Source organism: Propithecus coquereli, unplaced genomic scaffold, assembly GCF_000956105.1.
Source record: "Propithecus coquereli isolate 6110/MARCELLA unplaced genomic scaffold, Pcoq_1.0 Scaffold300, whole genome shotgun sequence".
NCBI lineage: Eukaryota > Metazoa > Chordata > Mammalia > Primates > Indriidae > Propithecus > Propithecus coquereli.
Window position 1 is genome coordinate 884,625 of NW_012148620.1, and position 19,938 is coordinate 904,562.

The window sequence follows — 19,938 nt, forward strand, 5'->3', positions numbered from 1 at the left end:
CTTTTGCAAAATAGCTTGGCCTAGTGAATTAGAAATTCTTCTCACCACAGCCAGATGGCAGCGCCACTGGGACGTACCCCTGTCGCCCCAGTTTGTGCCCCGTGGGTCCCGCACTGCTGCTTACACGCACGGGACTTTCTTCTTGCGATTACGAGGACTAATATGCTGTTATTTTAACATTCACTGTTATTATAATTTAAAATCTTTTTTATATCCTATAACAATGTCATCCAAGTATTCATTAAGTAGCGGTGGCAGTGCTCATGCTGAAAAATGTACCCAAAAATCAATAACTTTGGTACGGAAGTTAAATGTGATAAAACGCTAGGAGGAAGGCTAAACGAGACCATGATACCACGATACCACGAGAGCATTCTGCAAGGTGCTAGGATAATGCTGAGAAAATAAAAAGTAGCATTAAGGCAAAGATGTGCTTCACTGGTTATGGATTTATGTGCTCCCAGAATACAACCCCCCAAACACACTTTTTATATTAATTCCTATGGTAAAATTAGTCTGAAAATATGTTACTTTTGAATTATGCAGGGTCTCCTAGAACTTGTCCCTGGAATAAAATGCAACCTCATCATATTGAAAATGCAAATATCAGGGGAGATGGAACAAATGAACAAAATCATTCACACTAAGGTGCAAATAGCTGCTATTAGCCACAAGGAGGGTTCAGAGTAGCAAGGAGGATTAAAACAATGTGAAAACACGGCCAAACAAGGCAGACAAATTCCCTGCTGCTCTCAGGATCACTGGGTTGCACAGGGCGGAGCAGCCCCCTGTGGTGCTGGCAGCTGGAGGTGGCAACTGGGGGTTGGGGGGACACCTGGGGAACATGCCAGAAATGCTGTGTGACATCAGCAACGTCACCTCCCTGTCTGCTTTTCTCTTCCACATTGGTCTCACTCTTACTTGACATCCCACTTCACAAGCCTTAATCCTATCTAAACCTCAGGCAACCGCCCTCTGGAGCGGGTATTATTACCCCCACTCAGCTAAGAAGCCAAGGCTCAGACAGTCACACAACTTGCCAGGAACCCCCAAGTTCGTGGGGACGCCCGCCCAGCTGATGCCCAATCCAGTGTCCCCGCACTGTCCCACAGAGGTCTGCTATGGTGCAAATATTCCTCGATAAAATTAGGAGCTGCACGATGTCATTCCTGCCTCCCCAGCCAGAGTATGCCCAGTCTGTGTTTGTCTCCCTCTTTCCCGAACCCGCCACACGCCAGGGTAGGCTGCGCTGACACTGCCCAGAGCGTAAGTGAAGAGAAGCCGCGGTGGCCGGGAGGGTGTGTGTCTCATGTCTCTGGGGAAGGGCACCAGAGTTCCAGAGGTGTCTTGGTACACCTGCCTTGATGGTTTATCCCTGATAAGACACCCTAATCTTCCTGCCGGGCGCAGTGGCTCACGCCTGTAATCCTAGCTCTCTGGGAGGCCGAGGCGGGCGGATTGTTTGAGCTCAGGAGTTCGAGACCAGCCTGAGCAAGAGGGAGACCCCCGTCTCTACTAAAAATAGAAAGAAATTAATTGGACAACTAAAAATATATAGAAAAAATTAGCCGGGCATGGTGGCGCATGCCTGTAGTCCCAGCTACTCAGGAGGCTGAGGCAGGAGGATCGCTTGAGCCCAGGAGTTTGAGGTTGCTGTGAGCGAGGATGACGCCACGGCACTCTAGCCCGGGCAACACAGTGAGACTCTGTCTCAAAAAAAAAAAAAAAAAGACACCCTAATCTTCCGTGACATCACCATCACAATTAACTCCCAAGCAATCGCATGGGGTGAGTTTTAAGGAATCGGAACAGACAAGAACATTAAGGCAAAGAGCCTTGGAACAGGTTTGAAGAAGGCCCAGGTCTCTGGAGGAAGGAGATCAAAGGCCTCTGCTATCCTGAATGCCCAGAGCTGTGGGGGTGGGGGAGGGAGGAAGAGAAAAAGAGAGGCAGCCCCTTGGCGGGCAGCCTGGCCCCTGCATGCCCAGCCGGGCTCCCCCTGGCCCACCCAGAGGCCTCCTCACCACACCCCTTCCAGGGTGCTGTGCTCATCAGGCAGAAACTAACTTCCCCATGTACTGATCAGCTCTGTATAACGTATGTGCGTGAGCCCAGAAAGGATCTGGAAGGAGATACATAAAATTGTTGCTTAATTTTTTTTTCTCATCAAGCCCAGAGCTGTCAACAAGAGCCGCTTTCCAGAGTATCACCCTGAGTTGAGACACAGGACTGTGACGTTTTGGGAACTCGTGCATCTGAGAATACCAGATTAAGAGCCAGAGTGTGACACCCCCACCCCGTGGGCCCAGCGGGGAGCCTGGGGAAATGAGCCCCTTCCGGGCCAAGGGAGCCCCTGGGCTGCCTGAGAACATGGCGCGGAGGGCGAGAGCGGCCCGCGCTGCGCAGGCCAAGGCGGGCTTTCCGGGCTTTCCGGGCTTTCCGGGCGCGGCTGCTGAAGGCCCAGGCCTGGTTCCAGCCTCTGCTGGGCAGCGAGCCCTGCTGCAGCCAGGGACGGTGCCCCGAGGCGGCTGGGGCGAAAGGGACGGCGCCATGGGGTGGGCTGGGGAGGGGGCAGCTATATTGTTGAGTTGGAATCCCCCGGAAGTTGGCCAAGGGTTCTTCCTCTTCCTTGGCAGAGTGACTGAGCACTTGCTTCAGAAACACCGGGGCCCCTGCCCTGGAGAAGCCACAGTCGGAGGGGGAGACAGAACACGGCGAACGGGAACGCGAGCGCACCCAGGGAAGGGCGACCGAGGCCATGCTGGGCTCCCACTGGCTGCAGCCCTTGAGGCGTGGGGGGCTGAGGCCAATGCGCACCCCGGTGTCCACTGTGGCCAAGCTCCCCGCTGCCGCTTGGCACCCCCAGCCCCAGCCCAGGCAAGGAGCCACCAAGACGATGGCAGCAAGGTCCCCGGCTGCCCCGTGGCGCGGGCGCCGCATTCACGCCTCCGCAAGGCGGCAGGTGCCCGCCGATGGGGTGCTCGGAATTCACCTGGGGAGGCTTCTCACGGCAGGCAGCCGGAGCAGGGGGCCGGGGGCCGGGCGGGGGGGACGCGGGGACAGGGCGCCCCAGGCGGAGGGCACGGCCGAACAAGGCCTGGAGGAGGGGCCGGCGGGCCGCACTGTTACCGTTCTGCTTGGCCGTCTCGTAATCTTCCTTGCACACCAGCCGCCCGTCCTCCATGAGGTAGAACTCGTCGCCCGTGGCCAGCTGCCGGCTGCAGATGATGCAGGCGAAGCAGTGCAGGTGGTAGACGAAGTCCTGGGCCTTGCGCACCACCTGAGTGGGGGGGATGCCCTGCTGGCAGGCCGTGCATTTTGTGCCGAAGCGCCTGTCAGGGCAGCAGAAAGGGATTAGGGCACCGGGGGAGGGGGGGTCTGGGCCCCCCTCCACTTCCTGGAGCAGCCCCTGTCCCACCCCCCGACTCCGGCGTCCACGAGCATCACTCCCGGCCACCCAGAGCTCACCCTCTGGTCCTCTCTGCCTCCATCTAGCTTCATCGCTTTGTGCCCGGCACTCCAAGCTCACACGAAGGCGCTGATCAGAGCCAGAGTCTCTGGCGCCTTGTCCGAAGCCGGCACCCCCAGGCTTGGATTGCCTGGTCCACACCCATCAACTCAGGGGCAGTGGAGGCGTTTCTGAGATCCTCGAGAGCGGGCTGTCTCGCCCTCTGCCCTGGCTTCCGCACCCTTACGGTGACTCCTAGAGGACCGTCCTCCCAGGGAACTGTGTGTGCCCACAGGCTGCTGTGCATAAAGCGCCCAGCAAACACCTCTTCACGCGCTCCCACAGAAGGCCCTGCGTGGCCGGGGACAGCACGTGCCAGTGTCCACGCTGGCGCTCCAGAGAAAACGCATTTTGTCAGCAGAGTGGGGCTCTCCTGACAGCTTCCCTCTCCCGTCCTCCCCCAAATCTCCCCTCCCCTCCATGCGGCACACACACACACACACACACACACACACACACACACACACGAAAGCCCTCGGGGGCAGCCTCCGCCCCCTCCCCAGGCACAGCCCTGGGAAGCGGTGTCCAGGGAGGGCCCGGGAAGCTGCATTTTCCAGCCCCTACAACATTCCAGGCCAAGGAGTCTGCGGATCTCAGTTTGAAAAATGCTGCCTCAGACCCTTCCCTGGTCTACACCTTTCTGGCGCAGCGCCAAGGCAAGAGGAAGCCATCGGCGGCCCCCTGTGCCAAGGCCGGGAAGGCAGGAGAAATAGACACACGGAAAGTACAGTCTAGCAGGGTCACTGAAGCCCTTTGCCCTATTCTGGCCACAGAGATAGACAGAGGCACGCCGGCGGCCGTGGAAGGCGGGAGGGAAACTGAGGCCTGGCGTGCTCGCGGGCGGTGCAGGAGGGTACACTGCTGCAGGTGCGTCTTCCCCACTTCGGGAGGGAGCGGGAGGCGTTGGGGAAGCAGGGGCAGAGTTTAAAACAGCAATCAACCTAATTATTCATGACATTTCACACAGCAGAACTTTATCTTCTTCAGGATGAAAGACTTCGCCTAATGGATCTGGGGAAGGTTTGATTTTAATGGTCCTTTTAACTAATGCTTATAGGCAGCCTGATTTCCCCTGAAAGGACAGTACATATTTCATCCACATTAATACCAAATAAATTAATTATGGTCATGGCTATCATGATGAATCCCAGATTAATGCAGAATGATGGGTCTCTTATGCAGTAATGATACCTGCTGAGGGGGCTGCGGGGGCCCGGAACGGGCATGGCCAGCTGCGGCTTCGGAAGCACCCGCCGCCAGGAACATGGTGTCCCAGAGAGAAGGGGGGGCTTTAAGTCTAGACAGGTAACCCCAAAAGAGCCAGGAGCGTGGTCCAGGGGTCTCCTCTTCGGAGATCGGTAAGAGAAGGGTGTTGGGGTGTGAGGGGCTGGAACGTGGCAGCTCGGGAGGACCCCAGACTTCTGAATTCCTGGACTGCCCCTTAGTTTTCGGGGAGGGGGTGCAAGAGTTCTCAGGCTGAGGGGCAGGACAGGCCTTATAAACCACGCCCAAGTTGTTCAAAATTGTGCCTCGGGAGGGGGCCTGAGCTTTCCTCAGATTTTCAAAGGGACTCAGGACCCAGAAAAGCAGAGTTAATATTTGTTGAATAAATAAGTCAATGCGTAAAGAACCGCACTCTCAGAGGATGGGCACAGAGATGGCTAAATCCCAGCACGGAGAACAAAGTACACGGTCAGCTCTGGGTGGTTCTGCACCTCCCAGAACGCAGCTCCTCACCAGGCTTCCCGCACAGCGCCCGCGTTACAGAGGAAGGCTTCCCTCTGTGTGCATGGCGGGGAGACAAAGAGAAAGGAAGGCTGTACGCGTGTTACTAGAGAGTGTTTTCAAAAGGTGGCCTGTACTTCTAATATCAATCCCGGCCAAGCCACACAGGGGGTGCTGGCATGCGCCAAGGCCGCAAGCCACCCAGATCTGGAGAGTGTGTCCTAGTCCTTTGCTGAATATGCTGGGGCAGAAGTGGCTCCAGAGAAGAACTAGAGTTGCCCAAAAAGCAAATCCTGCCTCGGTGGCCAGAACAGTGGGGCAGCGATCGGAGGACAGGAGGGCCGCGGGGGGGACCAGAACCGACTGGAGCCCCTTCCTCGGCCTCTCCCACTCTCCCGCGCCTCTGCAAAGCAGACGGGGGCTTCCACTAACCAGAAGCCCAGTTGACACCGGCGCACCAGAGACATGAAAGATAACGGGGGGTATAAATTTAATCTACAGACCGACAGTGATTCATGCACGAGAGTGGCAAGTGCACGAGAAAAATGAAAAATAAATGGACTTTTCCACCAGCGTTTTTTAGCAATTGAAGCAATTTTCCTGATTGTGGGACTTATGCCGATGGGAAGTGGAAGTCGCCCCTCGTTACCTTTTTCCCCTGGAGCACAGCCAACAGGACCCCCGCCGAGGGAGCCTCCTGCACCCCCTTGGCCCACAGGGCTCCCCTGGCCCAGTCCCCGTGGGGCACCGTGACCCCATTTCCAGTCAGAGCCTGTGGACCTGGAATGAGGTGCCGTCCTGGGGTGGCGGGTGTGATGGAGACACTATCCCCTTGTCCAGAGTTTAGCCAGCCAGAGTCACAGATGACAGGACCAAGGCCATGGCTAAAATTCCCCGGCCCCAAACAAGGAAAAACCGTGAACTTGGCTGCTGCACCGAGAACCAATAGCCTCACCAACCTCACCAAATCCGAAGGCTGCCGGTGGTGAAGGGGGAGGGGCTGCACACCGGCACCCCTTAGTCCCCATCGCCCAGCTCCTGGGTGTGCGGGCCCTGCCCACCTGGCCTCACTCTGCAGAAAGACCATCCCGCCACTCCGTCCTGCCTGGCCAGGCCTCCAGGGACGCCCAGTCTCCCTGGGGAAAGCAGCTGGAACTGCCCCAAACCACAAAGAAAACACGAGGGAGGACTTGCGAATGGCTCACATTATCCTCCTCCTCTCGCCTGGGCAGGGCAAGCCGCAAAGACCCGGTAAATGAATGAATGAACCGCTCCTGAAAGCGGGTGTCTGCGCGGCCAGGGAAGGACGCGCTCTCGGCAGTGAACGCTTCTAAGAAGGGCATTGAATCCGGGTAGAAAGGGGCCTGCGGTTCACCGAAATCTGCAACTGTCCATCCCACCCGCCGCCATCATCACTTCCCTTCCACGCGTGACCCTGGACAGCCCAGCCCGAAACGACGGCGGAGGCCCCGAGAGGCAGGGGCCGGCCACCGCTCCCACGGGCAGGCAGCGGGAGAACCAGCACCTCCGACACACGCAGCGGGCGGCAGGCACTGCTCGGTGCCCCCGCCCTGGCCTCGCACGCGTGCCCAGCTGCTCTGAGCCCCGGCCCTGCCATGGGGGCCCCCCCCGCAGGTGCGCCCACCGCAGCACGCTGGCTCAGGTGCGGGGCTGGGAAGTGCCGGGACATCGCAGCCCACTCCCGGGGGCCACCTGGTCTCACCCTCTGCTCCGGTGCTCGGCTGCGCTGGCGTCTCTGTCCATCTGTCCACCCTGCTGCCTTTGGCAGGCCTGGCTGGGTCACTCACAGGGGCAGGGACAGACTCGAGGGAGTCTGGGCCTTGTAGGAAGAGGGCCACAGGTGGTCCCTGCAGGCACCAAGCCTTCCAGAACCAGGGACACATAAACCCTACACCCCGGCTGTCTGACACACTCCTGATGGTAAGTTCTGTCCCAGGATCAGAGCCACATAACGTACCACATTTTGGTCACTGTGACACTACTGATAAAGGCGGCTCCACTCAGCAAGCACCGGCTGTGTGTCCCGCACAGAGCGGGCCCCGCACTGCGCACACAGTCGCACCCAGTCCTCCGGCCAGGCCCTCAGCCCACGGCGCCGCCACCCTCCCTGTGGCCGTCACCCCAGCACCAGCCACTCAGGCTCCCAGCTTCCATCAGCCCTGCCCTAAGTCTTGGTGCCTTTGGTACCTGCACAGACCGTCCTCCTGTCCCCCCTTGATCCTTTGACCTCCCCTGCTGAGGCCATAGCCCCCACCCTTCATCAGCGGCTCTGGCTGCCCCAGACCTTGTTGTTACCGGTAACTGCAACAGCTCCAGGGACAACTCCCAATCACCCCCTGCTGGGCCACCACCCTGTCCCTCCAGGGAGCTCCCCCAGTACCCTGACTCCAACGACACAGGGACTACCCCTTCACTGTGCTTGTCACCGTCCCCCACGCCCCTCCTCACTTACTAGCCCCTCCCCTCACACGCCCTCCGTCCCACCTGCTCCACCCTGTGCAGGGCGCCCGCGGAGCTGAGGAACGCACCCCGCCTGGCTGCCTTGCATCTCAGATCACGGCCACGTCATTCTGCCGACGGCTCAGGCCAGAACCTCTGGACGCCCCCGTCTGATCTGTCAGCAAATCCTGTAGACTCCACCCAAAATGGTACCAGGTGTGGCACCACGTCCCACAGCCGCACAGCCGCCTCCCTAGCTCAGGCTGCCCCACCCCCCGCCCTGGCCCCGCAGCCCCTTTTCGGCCACAGCAGGCCAAGTCCCACCCTCCCACGCCAGTGGCTCCCATGTCACTCGGGGGCAAAGCCACACTCCCTTTAACAGCCTAGGAGACCCTCCACCATTTGGACTGTCACCTTCTTGCTCTCATCGCTCCCTCTGCCCCTGCTCCCTCCGCCCCAGCCACCCACCGGGCCCTACGGCCCTGCCCTGGCGCTGCCTCCTCTGCTAGCAACACCCCCTGCTCCTGACCCCTGCATGGCCCCCTCCTGCACTCCTGCAGGGCTCCCCTCAAATGTCACCTCCCCAGGGGCATCCGCTGCCCCCACCCTCAGCACTTCCTGTCCCCTCTGCAGAGCACACATCCCAGTAGATGTATCGTGCGGCTGTTGTGCGTTCACTGTCTTCCCCGCTCTAGAAGCTTCTTCATGACAGCGGGGCTTTCTCTGTTTTGTTCATTGCTGAATCCAGAGCCCAGAGCGGCGCCTAGCTTGGGATATGTGCTCGGGGATATTTGTTGACTACATGAGTGACCCACTCCTGCGGGTGCGTTAATACACGTTGCCCATTTGAGATGAGGAAAGCTAAGTCCAGAGAGGGAAAGCAGCGTGCCTGAGGCCTCACAGCCACGGGCGGTGGGGCTGGGATTTGAACCCAGTGCCCTTGCTCAGGGATGCCTCCCTGACTCTTGGCCATCGGAAGGCAGTCGAGGCGACCAGCCCAGGGTCCACGTCAGCCTCTCGTGTGCGGCAGCTGCCACGGCACGGCGCCCCGCCCCGAGGAAACAAAATACTGCATAACTTGATTTTATGCTTTAATTGCTTGGCGGTGATTTACTACAGGCCGTATATTTTTTTCCCAGCTGACACTTCCCTACATGTATTTCTTTTATCTATCACCACACTTGACAGGAAAGTTGCTGATATTTACTGTTACTGTATGTACCAATATTTCCAACATATATCACCGCCCACTCCGAGGCCACCGCCATGTCATGGGCACATAAAGTCCTGCCCCAGTGCGGCCAGCCTGCTCCAGAGACCAGGGTCACCCTTGAAGAAGGCCTGACACCTGGTGCCACATGCACACAGTCGTGCAGACACTTCCCCACCCACCAGAACGGCACCCCCCTCTGCTTTTTATTGGGGTTTTTATATAACGTTTTGATTTTTAGAGAGCATCCAGCGTTCTTGCTTTGAGACGAATGCTACTGAGCAAGCTGTAGAACCAGTGACCTAGTCTAACCCCCTCACTTCACGAAGGAGGGAACTGGGGCCCAGAGAGGGGTAGTGATTTGCCCAAGATCACACAGCTCAGTCAGTGGCAGAAAGGGGGCTAGAGGCCGACCCTCCCTTTCCTTTGGCCACAGGTCCTCTCCTTTCCAGCTGGGGGCAGATTCGCTTCCCGAGAGCCAATGGGACATGTAGGACCTGACCCCCTTCTACAAGAGTCCGGACCACCCCCCCTGTATTTGTGTAGACATGAATCAAGCATGTAATATGTATCAGGCAACTTCATGTGAGTTATTTCACTGAAACCACACAACAGCCCTTGTACATAGGTATTATCATTCCCTTCTTGCCGATGAGGGGTGCGGAGCAGTCAGCTGCCTGGCCCAAGGTCACCCTGCCCCCTCCCCACTCACTTGCCCAGCACCTAATCTGCCCTCCTCGCTACAGCTTAATCAGCCTCTGCCAAGGTGTCAGCTCAGTGGTCACCAAACCCCCCTGTGCAGGAGACTCACCGGGAGTGCTCACTTAAAAGCAGAAAAGCCACCCTGACTCCTGCTTCTGGGCCCTGAACCCACACTCTTAAGTCCCCAGGGGTGACCCCAGTGCAGCTGTGTCATGGACCACTCTGCGAAGTACTATGTGACTTATGCTCTTAGCACTCCTGGGGCATCTGCAGGTTGCTTATTGATGGCCAGAGTCCCAGAGTCCCTCGAGATCTAGGGCCTCATTCTCCAAAGCGGGCATGGTAGACAGCGGAAGGGACATTTGGGGTCAGAGGTCCCATCCAGCCCCCCAGGCCAACCTGCAGTGCTCACTCATACGCCAGCCACAGAACCCGACCCTCGTCTGTGGCCTCTCCTCAGGGTGGGCTTCCCCGGACAAAGATCCCTGGGGACCAGAGTGACAAACTAGACACCGGCTCTGGCAGGCCCCTGGAGTGACCTTGGCCAGAGAGTCAGGAGGAAATGAGGCCCTCGACATTTCTGGAGGCGTGGGAGCATGGGAGCAGAGGCAGCCTGGCAGGAAGGGACTCACTGGCTGGGGACGGAGGAAGGGGAACGACAGCAACGGGAGAAGCTGGCAGCGGTGCAGAGGCATGAAGACACAGGCCTGATGGGACAGAGGTGGCAGGGATGGCAGCGAGCGCCTTTGGAGGTGGGATCCCCGTGACTTGCATCTGGGGGCGAGGAGAGGAGGCTGAGCGTCAGCGACCGCAGCCGGGGGGCTGGCTGCTCCGGATGCTGGGGCCCCACACCTCCCACTCCCATGTCACCCGCATCCCACTTTGCTTGGAGACCCTGTTTCCACAGCCCAGATGCCATGTGATTCCCGCACTGATTTGCAGCCATTTGGTTCCAAGCGGATTCCCCCAAGCTATAAAAGTCCCTGAGATGCGGTTTCCACGGACGCCAGGAGGCCTCGCCCCAGGCCCGACTCTGGGAGGGTGGCCAGGGCGGGCGCAGCTGAACCGGAGAGCTCGGGGCGGGCAGACAGATCATCCGAGGACTCATCACCTCCTGATATACGGCCTCCGGTCCCCAGGGGGAACTGCCGGGCTAAGTAATTGCTTCTGCCTTGATTACAGGCCGTCACAAATGACTGTGGGCCTGGTCCCACCAGTGGGTTTGAATATTACAAATGTCCACATGCACAGCCACTATCTGGACCATCTGATCGTTACCTTAAAAGGTTTAATTTGCTTAGTGAGGGAATTAGACTATAAACTACTCAGAAATTATGGAAAGTCACACGTCACAGACCTCCCCCGCGGGTTCCTTGAGCACATTTCGCTGGAGCGTCATGTGCGTGTGTGCGGCCCGGCAGGTGTGCAGTTATCAGAAGTAGGGGCCCAGCAGGCGTCTGGCTCCGGATCAGAGCCACAGCCAGCCCAGGAACTGGAGCAGCCTCCGCCTGGGGCGACAGGGCGCGAGAGAGCTCGAGGCAGCCCGACAGCCACACGGGCACCGGCTGGCCCCTCCGGCCAGGGCTGCGGCCCCGCTCTGTGACGTGAGGACCGGGGGCTGTGGTCACTGCCCCACAGCTCAAGGAAAACACATGACAGCTCCCCAGGCCACCCCGGCACTAAGGCGTGGACCTTCGTTCTAATCGCCTGACCTGCCACTGCCCCTGGACACGGCCTCGCCACTGAGCAGAGGCCCCTGGTCTGGCCCCGAGGCCTTTTGCGGCCACATGACTCCCAGCCACCACTCCGGGACTCCCTCCTCTCTTGTGTCCTCCCTACCGGACACAGCAGCTCGGCCTGAATCGGAACAGCTCCTAACAACGATCACGGCTGAGCACCTCCTCATCTTACTCAGTCCGCACAGTAACTCGGAAAAGTGGGTAGTTTCACTCCCATTTTCGCGACGGGAAAGCGAGGCTGGGTGAGGTCTAACGCCCTCGTTCACGCGGAGCCTGGACTCGAAGCCAACGCCCGCTCCGCTATGAAGTCCGCCCGCAGACAGGTGGCGCCTGCCTTTCCCCACGTGAGCTGATGTCCTGGGGGCATCTGCCCACCGCCCGGATGAGGCACAGGGGTCCTGGTCACCGGAGTGGTTGGGACCTGTCCACAGCCAGCTGGGCCAAGCGCTGCGCGGCCGGCGCTGAAACACACTGTTCCGGACGGCGGGGATAAATCAGAGCCGCTCTCGGGCTCCCAAGGACGCTGCCTACCTGCCCTTGGCTGGCAGCCCACCTGGGATTGGCTGGCTGGAGGGGAGCGGAGGGAGAGGGGGAGGGAAGTCCTGCCTGGCCCCGCAGCCTGCACAGCTCCCTCTGCCCCCCTGGGAACCCCGCCCAGTGAGGCCTCAGGGGCAGGGGACACCCTCGGAGAACCTCCTGGGGTGGCAGCACCCTCAGAACACCTGAGACTCTTCCCCGGTCTCCCGCTCCAACAGACAGATGCGAGTACAGACTCCTGGTGGCCGGAGGTGCAGCTTGAAGCCCCCCCAAGCCTGCAATGTCCTTGAAGTCTCGCCCTTTTAGCTGAGAAACTTGTATGTTACCCTCTCTTCCACTCCACACCTACGTTTGTCTTCACGTCATAGTTGTCTGTTTCCCAAAGCTTCACGTAAATCGACATGACGCGCTGGGACTGTGGTTTGTCCCATGGTGCACTGCTGGGTGCCCTCCCCACTCCACCGGCCGCCTCCACCTCTGTCTGTGGGGCTCTAGGCAGTTAAAAGTCACCTCTAGGGGCCGGGCGCGGTGGCTCACGCCTGTAATCCTAGCACTCTGGGAGGCCGAGGCGGGCGGATCGTTTGAGCTCAGGAGTTCGAGACCAGCCTGAGCAAGAGCGAGACCCCCGCCCCAACGAAAAATAGAAAGAAATTAATTGGACAACTAAAAATACATAGAAAAAATTAGCCTGGCATGGTGGCGCATGCCTGTAATCCCAGCTACTCGGGAGGCGGAGGCAGTAGGATCACTTGAGCCTAGGAATTTGAGGTTGCTGTGAGCTAGGCTGACGCCACGGCACTCTCGCCCGGGCAACACAGTGAGACCCTGTCTCAAAAAAAAAAAAAAAGTCACCTCCATGGGAAGCTCCCAAAGTTGGTCCAGGGGGGACACCAGGAGAGGCCAGCCCAGGCACATCCCTGAGGGGGAACTGTGACAGCCTGGCCCTCCAGGGCGTCCGGTCAAGTGGCCACACACAGGGGCCAGAAGCTCAGAGCTGTTTATAAAGCACTTAGCACCATGCTGGACACGGTCTACACACCACCTTCCTCCCGGCTCTGTGGGCGAGCCTGAGCTCCTCGTCACAGGCAAGGGATGAGGTTCAAAAAGACCGAGGTGCTTGTTTGTGGACAAACAGCTAATAAATAGGACAGGAATTCAGCTGAGCTCCTGTTGGTTTCACCAAACCCCTCCACTCACAAAATAACCCCCTTTTGAAAAATGCTCCTCTGTACCAGGTCTCTTAGGCAGGCGCTATTAGAATTCCCATTTTTCCTGAAGAGGACAATGAAGCTCAGAGATGTCAAGGAACCTGCCCAAGGACACCGAGCCGGCTGCTGACAGAGCCAGCACTTGCACCCAGCCCCGAGGGCAGAGAACCTGCCCTGTCTGCACTGTGCCTCGGAGGAAGGGAGCTGCCTGGCTCCTCCCAGGACCCAGTTGGTGACGACAAGGGGACCCAGATCCCTGCTCCCAGACCCCTACTCCCCCCAGGCCCTGAACCCTTTTCGAGGAGCTGTGGGACCCGTGACATGCCGGACACATGGCCTTTAAAGGACCTTAGTAAATGCGACACAAGGAGTTGTTGGCCCCTCAGCGTGCAGTTCAGATCATAATAGGCCTTGGAACGTCCTCTGCAGGACGGGTGGGCTCTCCTGATGCTTCAAGCCCCCACTGGACCCAGAACAAATGACGCTCTACTCGCAGCATTAGTCAATACAGTAATCTCCTCTTGGGCCCCTGAATTTTATTCCCTTTGGAGAAAGGAGAGTCCAGGACCCGAGAAGCAAAAATAAACAATAGCAAAAATCAGTCAATGTTACTGAGCAAGACAGGGTTCAACAGCCCCAAAAGAAAATCGCAACAACCACAGAGTACAACCTTCCCCAAATACTTCTTTCTTCATCCGTATACACGCCAACAGCGCCCTCTGCTGCCTGTCACCAGCATCACCGCGTCCCGGGCTAAAGGCTTGGAGAGGTCCAGACCTCTGGCTCTCCCAGGCCTCCTGCCACCTCCGGGGGGCGCTCTTCACGTCACCGTCTTGATTTGCAAAACCTCATGTAGAACATAGCTTGGAGGATGCCCCTGGAGTTGTGCAAAGCAGTGGCCCTGCCCCTTGTTATGCGCAAAGAGATTAAAATATTGCTCCAGAAACTTAGAACCACAGTGCTGATCAGGGAAGCCAATGAGTCCTGCCCTCTGCCTCTGAACAGGGCTAGGAGCGGGGACCACAGAAGGATAGCGCTTTTTCTTTTTTCTTTTTCTTCAAGGAGCATGGAGAAGGGATTCTGCCTGACTCTGACCAGGCATCTCCCAAACCCCACAGCTAGAGCCCAGGGAGTCTGACAGGTGGATTCAAGTATATGGCGCCTGCCGTCCCCCTCATCAGGTTGCACAGATGTGACCTCTGCAGCACATGGGAGACCCCAGAGGGACTGGGGTTGCAGGGCTGGCTCGCCCCTCCTGTCCTCCTCATGTTCTCTCTGCTTGCACCCACCGCGTGCGCGCCCCGATGTGCCAGCTGAAAGCAGGTGCCCAATGACACTTAAGAAGCTGTAACGAGGAGCAGGCCGCCCCTGAGCCCCAAGTGGGACTAAGACCCCTAGTGATGGGAGGTGACCCTGAACCTGAACAACTCACTCCCTCCCTGTCCTCGGCCGGCAGCTGTGCCTTCCTCTACCAAACAGCCACAGTCTTGAAGAGCTGGCTGGGGCCTGTGCATCCAAGTGTCCTCACTGGGGACTTCAGAACTGCCCTGTCTGCATCTCTGGTTGGGCCTCCATCGGCGGGGGCAGAATCACCCCAGCTTTAAACTCCTCTCCACGCAGTGTCCCATCACAGCGTTAACCGCCTGGATTCAGCACCGACTCCGTGGCCAGCTCCCTGCCGCACAGAGGGACCCATCCCAGAGTGGTCGCGTTAGGAAGCAGAGCAGCGCCCAGGAGCAAGGGGAACAATTGTGGCTAAACAACGACCTGTGCATTTCCGAGGCAGCCTGGCCTCCCCGACTTGCAAGACGCCAATGCAAGGTACAGGAGAAACTGTCACCAAAGCTCTTGTAAATTCGTTGTGTAATTATTCGTTGTATCCAACCTAGGACAAACCAATGGGCAAGGCTCAGGGCCAGGTCCTTACTTGGGAGACAAAAAAGTGAATAACACATATAGGCCCTTTCCCACATATAGGCCCATGAGGAAGATGAAACAGGTGCTCGAGAAACGAGCAGAACAGCGGCTCGTGCTGAGTCACTGGGAGAGAGAAGGCAGAGGCGGCGATGCCGCGGCCAGGGCTCCCACCCGTGAGGAGCAGGACTCTGAGTGGCCATGGAGGACGGGTGGCTTTGGCAGGGTGGCATCCTCCTGCAGGATGGAGTGGCAGGGCCAGGCAGTGGAGGCGGGAAGATGCAAGGCAGGCCTGGGGAAAGCGCACCCTCTTTGGTGGGCGTCGGGAGGAAGCACAGGCAGGAGGCTCGGATGGTGCCGATGCATCTGTTAAGTTCTGTGGGTGGAGGGGGCCCTGCTGAAGGAGCCGGGGTGGGCAGCACCAGGCCTGTGGGCAGGCTGGCTCATTGGCAGGAAGGCATGCAGGCGACAGGAAGGTGAGTGGAAAACCAGACAGGTTTCTGCAGAGCAAGACCTTGAAAGAATCCAAACAAGGGCCACAACGTGGGGACGGTGGTGTGGGGAGGCCACGGAGGCAGGGCTCAGGGGCCCGAGCCTGGGTGAGCAGCTGTTACTGTTATTTCTGGTCTTGGGCTTATGGCTCCTGGGCCTGTGGTGATGCCCCCTCAGCCTGTGCTCCAGGCCCCTCCTGGGTCTAGGGAGACACTCTTTCCTTATCATTGCTTCTCCCGAAGTCACCCCTGCACCAGCGCTGCTGCCACCTCCCTCTCCACTCCTCCCTTTCCCAAACCCGGAGCCAGTCAGTCAGGGGCCACAAATCAGACATGGCCCTGAGGCACTGCTGGGGTGTCAGGGGCTCTCTGGCAACAAAGCCCTGGGTCTGTGGCCCTCCCACAGCTGCCCCGACGTGCCAGGCTGGGCCAGCCAGAAACCCTATGGGCCCTGAGGTCTGACCCAGGGACATCTCAGCACTTACTCTGTCCCTAGATGGGCAAGCAGGCAGCATGGCCACTCGCCTCGTCCCTGGAGCTCACCGTGGCTCTCCAGAGGTGCAGGGACAAACCGGAGGATGGTGCCCTCCTGATCACAGAAGCAGGGCGGCTCACCCAGCCCCCAAGGCCAGGCCCTCCCACCTGCTGCCTCCTGCCCTCCTTACACACGTCTGTGTTCGCACGTGCACAGCCCACAGTGCACACGCGCGTGTGTACACACAAACAGTGCAATTCACCCCATCCAGGGGCCCGTGGGAGCCGCCGCGGTGCCTGGCCAGGACATCACCGAGGGAGGAAGGTGGCGGCAGACTCTCGTTGCCACTGAGAAAGGATGTGCTGGAGGAACCCGGACTGCGTACGTGCCAGGAGAAGGGAAACCAGATGAAGGTCAGAGGTGGGAAAGCGAAATGAAGATTGGAAGAACGGGGAGCAGTACACAGCGCTCAGAGCCAGAACCAAGGCCCCGTCCTTGCATTTGAACTTGCTGGGTGCGCCTGTGCTGGCTGCTGCCCCGCCCTCCCGCAGCACACGCAGACGTGCTCACGCTCACGCACGACGCACGCACGCAACAGTGGGGAGCGGCTCATCCTTGACCGAAGCGTGATGGGGACAACGTGCAGCCTCTGAACGCAGCAGGGAGGCAGCCCCAGTAGTTAGCAAGATCTTCTTTAATGTGCTCTTCGGCTCAGATCGCACGAAAGCAATCTGAGAGTCCTCTGAAACTCGCATCGCTTATTCCCCACAGCTAAGCCTGCGGGAGGATTTGGGAGAAATAGTGTTCTACGTCCCGGACTCACGGTCCCCACTTCTTTTGTCTCCAGAATATGCACGTGCAGGAGGCTGTGCATGGCCTCCGCGGGGCCTGGTTATTCCCGCTGAATGTCTCCAGGCCCCAGACACACCTCCCAGCACCCCGCCACCGGGGCTGCTGTGACTGAGCACCGGCTCACTGTCACTGGCCGCTGATCCCACCTCCTGTTCTGGGCTCTGCTGGCTTCCGGCTGGTCCATGTCAGCTGAGGCACCAAGCCCAAGGGCCTTGGCTAACAGATTCTGAGAGAGAAGTCCCAGACTAAATGCCACAGAAAATAAAGTCTAGGAAGTTCCCCCCCCCCAACCCAAAGCTCCAACAGGATTTTTCTGATGGATCCAACCCCAGAATGAACAATCCAGGACAGTCTCAGAGCTAACACCCAGGCATCAGGCGCTGTTCTAGGAATTTTACACAGATTGACTTGTTTAAAGCTGACAACAATCCCTTGAGGTAGGGATTATCATCATCAGCCCATTTTACAGATAAACTGAGGCACAGAGATGTTAAGTAACTTGCCCAAGACCAAACAGCCAATGAGTGGGCTCAAACCCAGGCAGGGTCTGGACTCTTAACCCTTATAAGAAACTGCCTTTTCATCATGTTTCCAGTTAGAGTGACGACGCTGACCAAGCCTGGCTTGACTCCGCCCAGGAACAACTCTTCCAAGCCTCTGAGGCCCTTGAAGCAGGTTGGGAAAACACAGCCACGAAGACTCAGATGTGGGCCATGAACCGAAAAGCACCTGCTCTGACTGTCCTGGGAACGTTACAACCAAGTGCCCTGAGGCACCAATGCATCAAGACAGAAAGAGCAGCTCCTTTTAGGACTTGCAGAGATCCTTTGTCAGCCACCCTGGAGAAATCTGGCCCAAGCTCTCCACCCGCTCCTCACCCTTCCCCATTTGCAGAGCTGAGACACTGGGCCTCAGGCAGTGATGGGGCCGGTGACCGGAAGGGGACCTCAGTGAGGGGCATCCTCTCATCACCGGGATTCACCTGCTCCACCCAGGGTGGACCCTCCAGCCTCCCCAGCCCACCTCACTACAGAGATCCCCCTCCCTGCATAGGGAGAGGCAGAGATGGGCTAGGGAAGGAGAGCGGGGCTGAGACCGTGGCTCTGACTTACTTGAAGAAGTCCTCTTTGCAGTAGACGCTCCCGGCCCTGGAGAAGCACCTGTCGGCCAGCTGCATCTGGCAGTCTGCACACTTGAGGCAGGAGCTGTGCCAGTGTCTGTCCAGGACCTTCAGGATGAACTTGTCCAGGATATGCTGGTTGCAGCCAGCGCACTGGGGGATCTCTGCAGGGAGAGGAGAGAGAGCCAGTTCGTGAGCCTTCCCTGCAGCCCGGCGAACCAGGCAGGTCCTACGTGGATGTCTTCCCATTCTGCTGGGGTGGAACAGACATGACCCAAACCCCCAGTGCTGTCGCATACAGTTGTGCAGTTGTACACTGCACAAACATGCCTGGTCAAGGGGGCAGGTAGGGATTGAAAGTCAACCCTTGCCCTGATGGTCAGGCTGTGTATTCTGGCTTGAGGTGACTTTGGCCCAGAGGGATCACCTGTTACTAAGAGCACCACACGCTTTTAGCATCAGGTAACCCCATTTATGCCAACTACAGTTCCACAGCTAAGAAGTCAGGAAGGCCCAACAACATTCACCTCTGTTTGCATGGCACGTTCACTGGTGATTGGAAGCTGTGCTAAAAACAGCAGCCTCCAAAGTGAGCCCTGTCTAGGCGTCTGACCTGAAAAGCAAATGATATGCATGAGGGGTGGGCAGTGACGGAGGTCCAGGCCTGAGGGTGCTCTTGGAGAGAAAATCTCAATATTTTGATGAACTGCAACAGACACCATGGATTGGTTCGATCAATACCCAGTCCTGATGTGCCTTCCTGTACTGCACGCAGGAAAGCTAGAAACTGCTTTTCGGACTCCCTGCAGCTCGGGCTCCACATAGGATTTGGAGTCTGCCACTCAGATGTGCTTAGGAGAGACCTGAATTCAGAACCGAGTTCAGTGTAGGGACAGCCGAGGGGCAGGCTCCCACTGCGCTGGCGTGGATCATGGCTGGGGCTACGAGGGGTGCTGTTTATAACGTCCTGATCAATCACAGCAGAAGCAATGAAATTCTGGGGACTGAGAGTTATTTCTGGAAGCTCCACCCAGCTGAGCTGAAAGCCACTTAATACCTGGCGATTAATCACTTTTTACTTAAATAGTGAAAGTGGATTTTGTTGTCTGCAACTGAACACTAACCACTGCCCCATCCCGTTCCTGTCCTGAGTGATTTCCTATCCAAGGTCTGTTTCGCTGCCCCCTCATCTTTACTGGAGGGTTGTTTGGGCATCTGATAGTATTTTGAGTCACTGAATGTTTCAAAATCTACAAAACAAAATAATCAGGCTTCCTTGGTCAGATGAACAAATAGTGCTAGCATCTCTAGCCATTTTCCCCTGTATTTTTCCAAAAACTAAACTAAACTAAACTAAACTAAAATAAAAATAAAGGAAGGTAACAAATTAACAAACATTAAGAACAAAAATATACAAGTGCATGCATTTGGCCTCCTATAGTATCCTCCTGGAATAGCACGCATGAGGCTTGCAACTCCAGGGTTTCTCACCTCTACTATGAATAGCACTTTTGCTACTTGTTTGTCTATACATCGTCTTTCCCATTAGAAGGTGGGATCCTCAAGAGGCAGGAACAGTGTTTCTTTCTCGGCTTTGCATGCATAGCACGACGCCTGGCACACAAGGGTAACTGCACAGAAGTTTACCACTGAGTAATGATTGATCAAATTGGCCGGGCGCGGTGGCTCATGCCTTTAATCCTAGCACTTTGGGAGGCTGAGGCAGGAAGATTATTTGAGGCCAGGAGAGTGACCCCAGCCTGGACAACAAAGTAAGACCCCATTTCTACAAATTTTTTTTTTAAATTAGCTGGAGAAGGATAACCTGAGCTCTGGCCTTCAAGGCGGCAGTGAGCTATGATTGTGCCCCTGCACTCCAGCCTGGGTGACAGAGTGAGACCCCATCTCTTAAAAAAAAAAAGTGTTAACTTAAGGGAATTAGCCTAAAAGCACTAAGAAAAATTTTAAACACATCCGAAGCACTAAAAAAATTGTAA

The 19,938-nt window shown here is 57.5% G+C and overlaps 1 protein-coding gene across 1 annotated transcript in view; it reads right to left on the minus strand.

Moving 5' to 3' along the window:
• The window catches only part of LHX4 (LIM homeobox 4), a 41,005-nt gene that overhangs the window by 5,489 nt on the left and 15,578 nt on the right, over positions 1 to 19,938 (minus strand). Inside the window, exons 2-3 of the mRNA XM_012649677.1 lie at positions 17,934 to 18,105; positions 3,130 to 3,332 (exon numbers count right to left, since the gene is read on the minus strand). Of these exons, the coding sequence (XP_012505131.1) occupies positions 3,130 to 3,332; positions 17,934 to 18,105 (375 nt within the window). The remainder of the gene's footprint in view (positions 1 to 3,129; positions 3,333 to 17,933; positions 18,106 to 19,938) is intronic.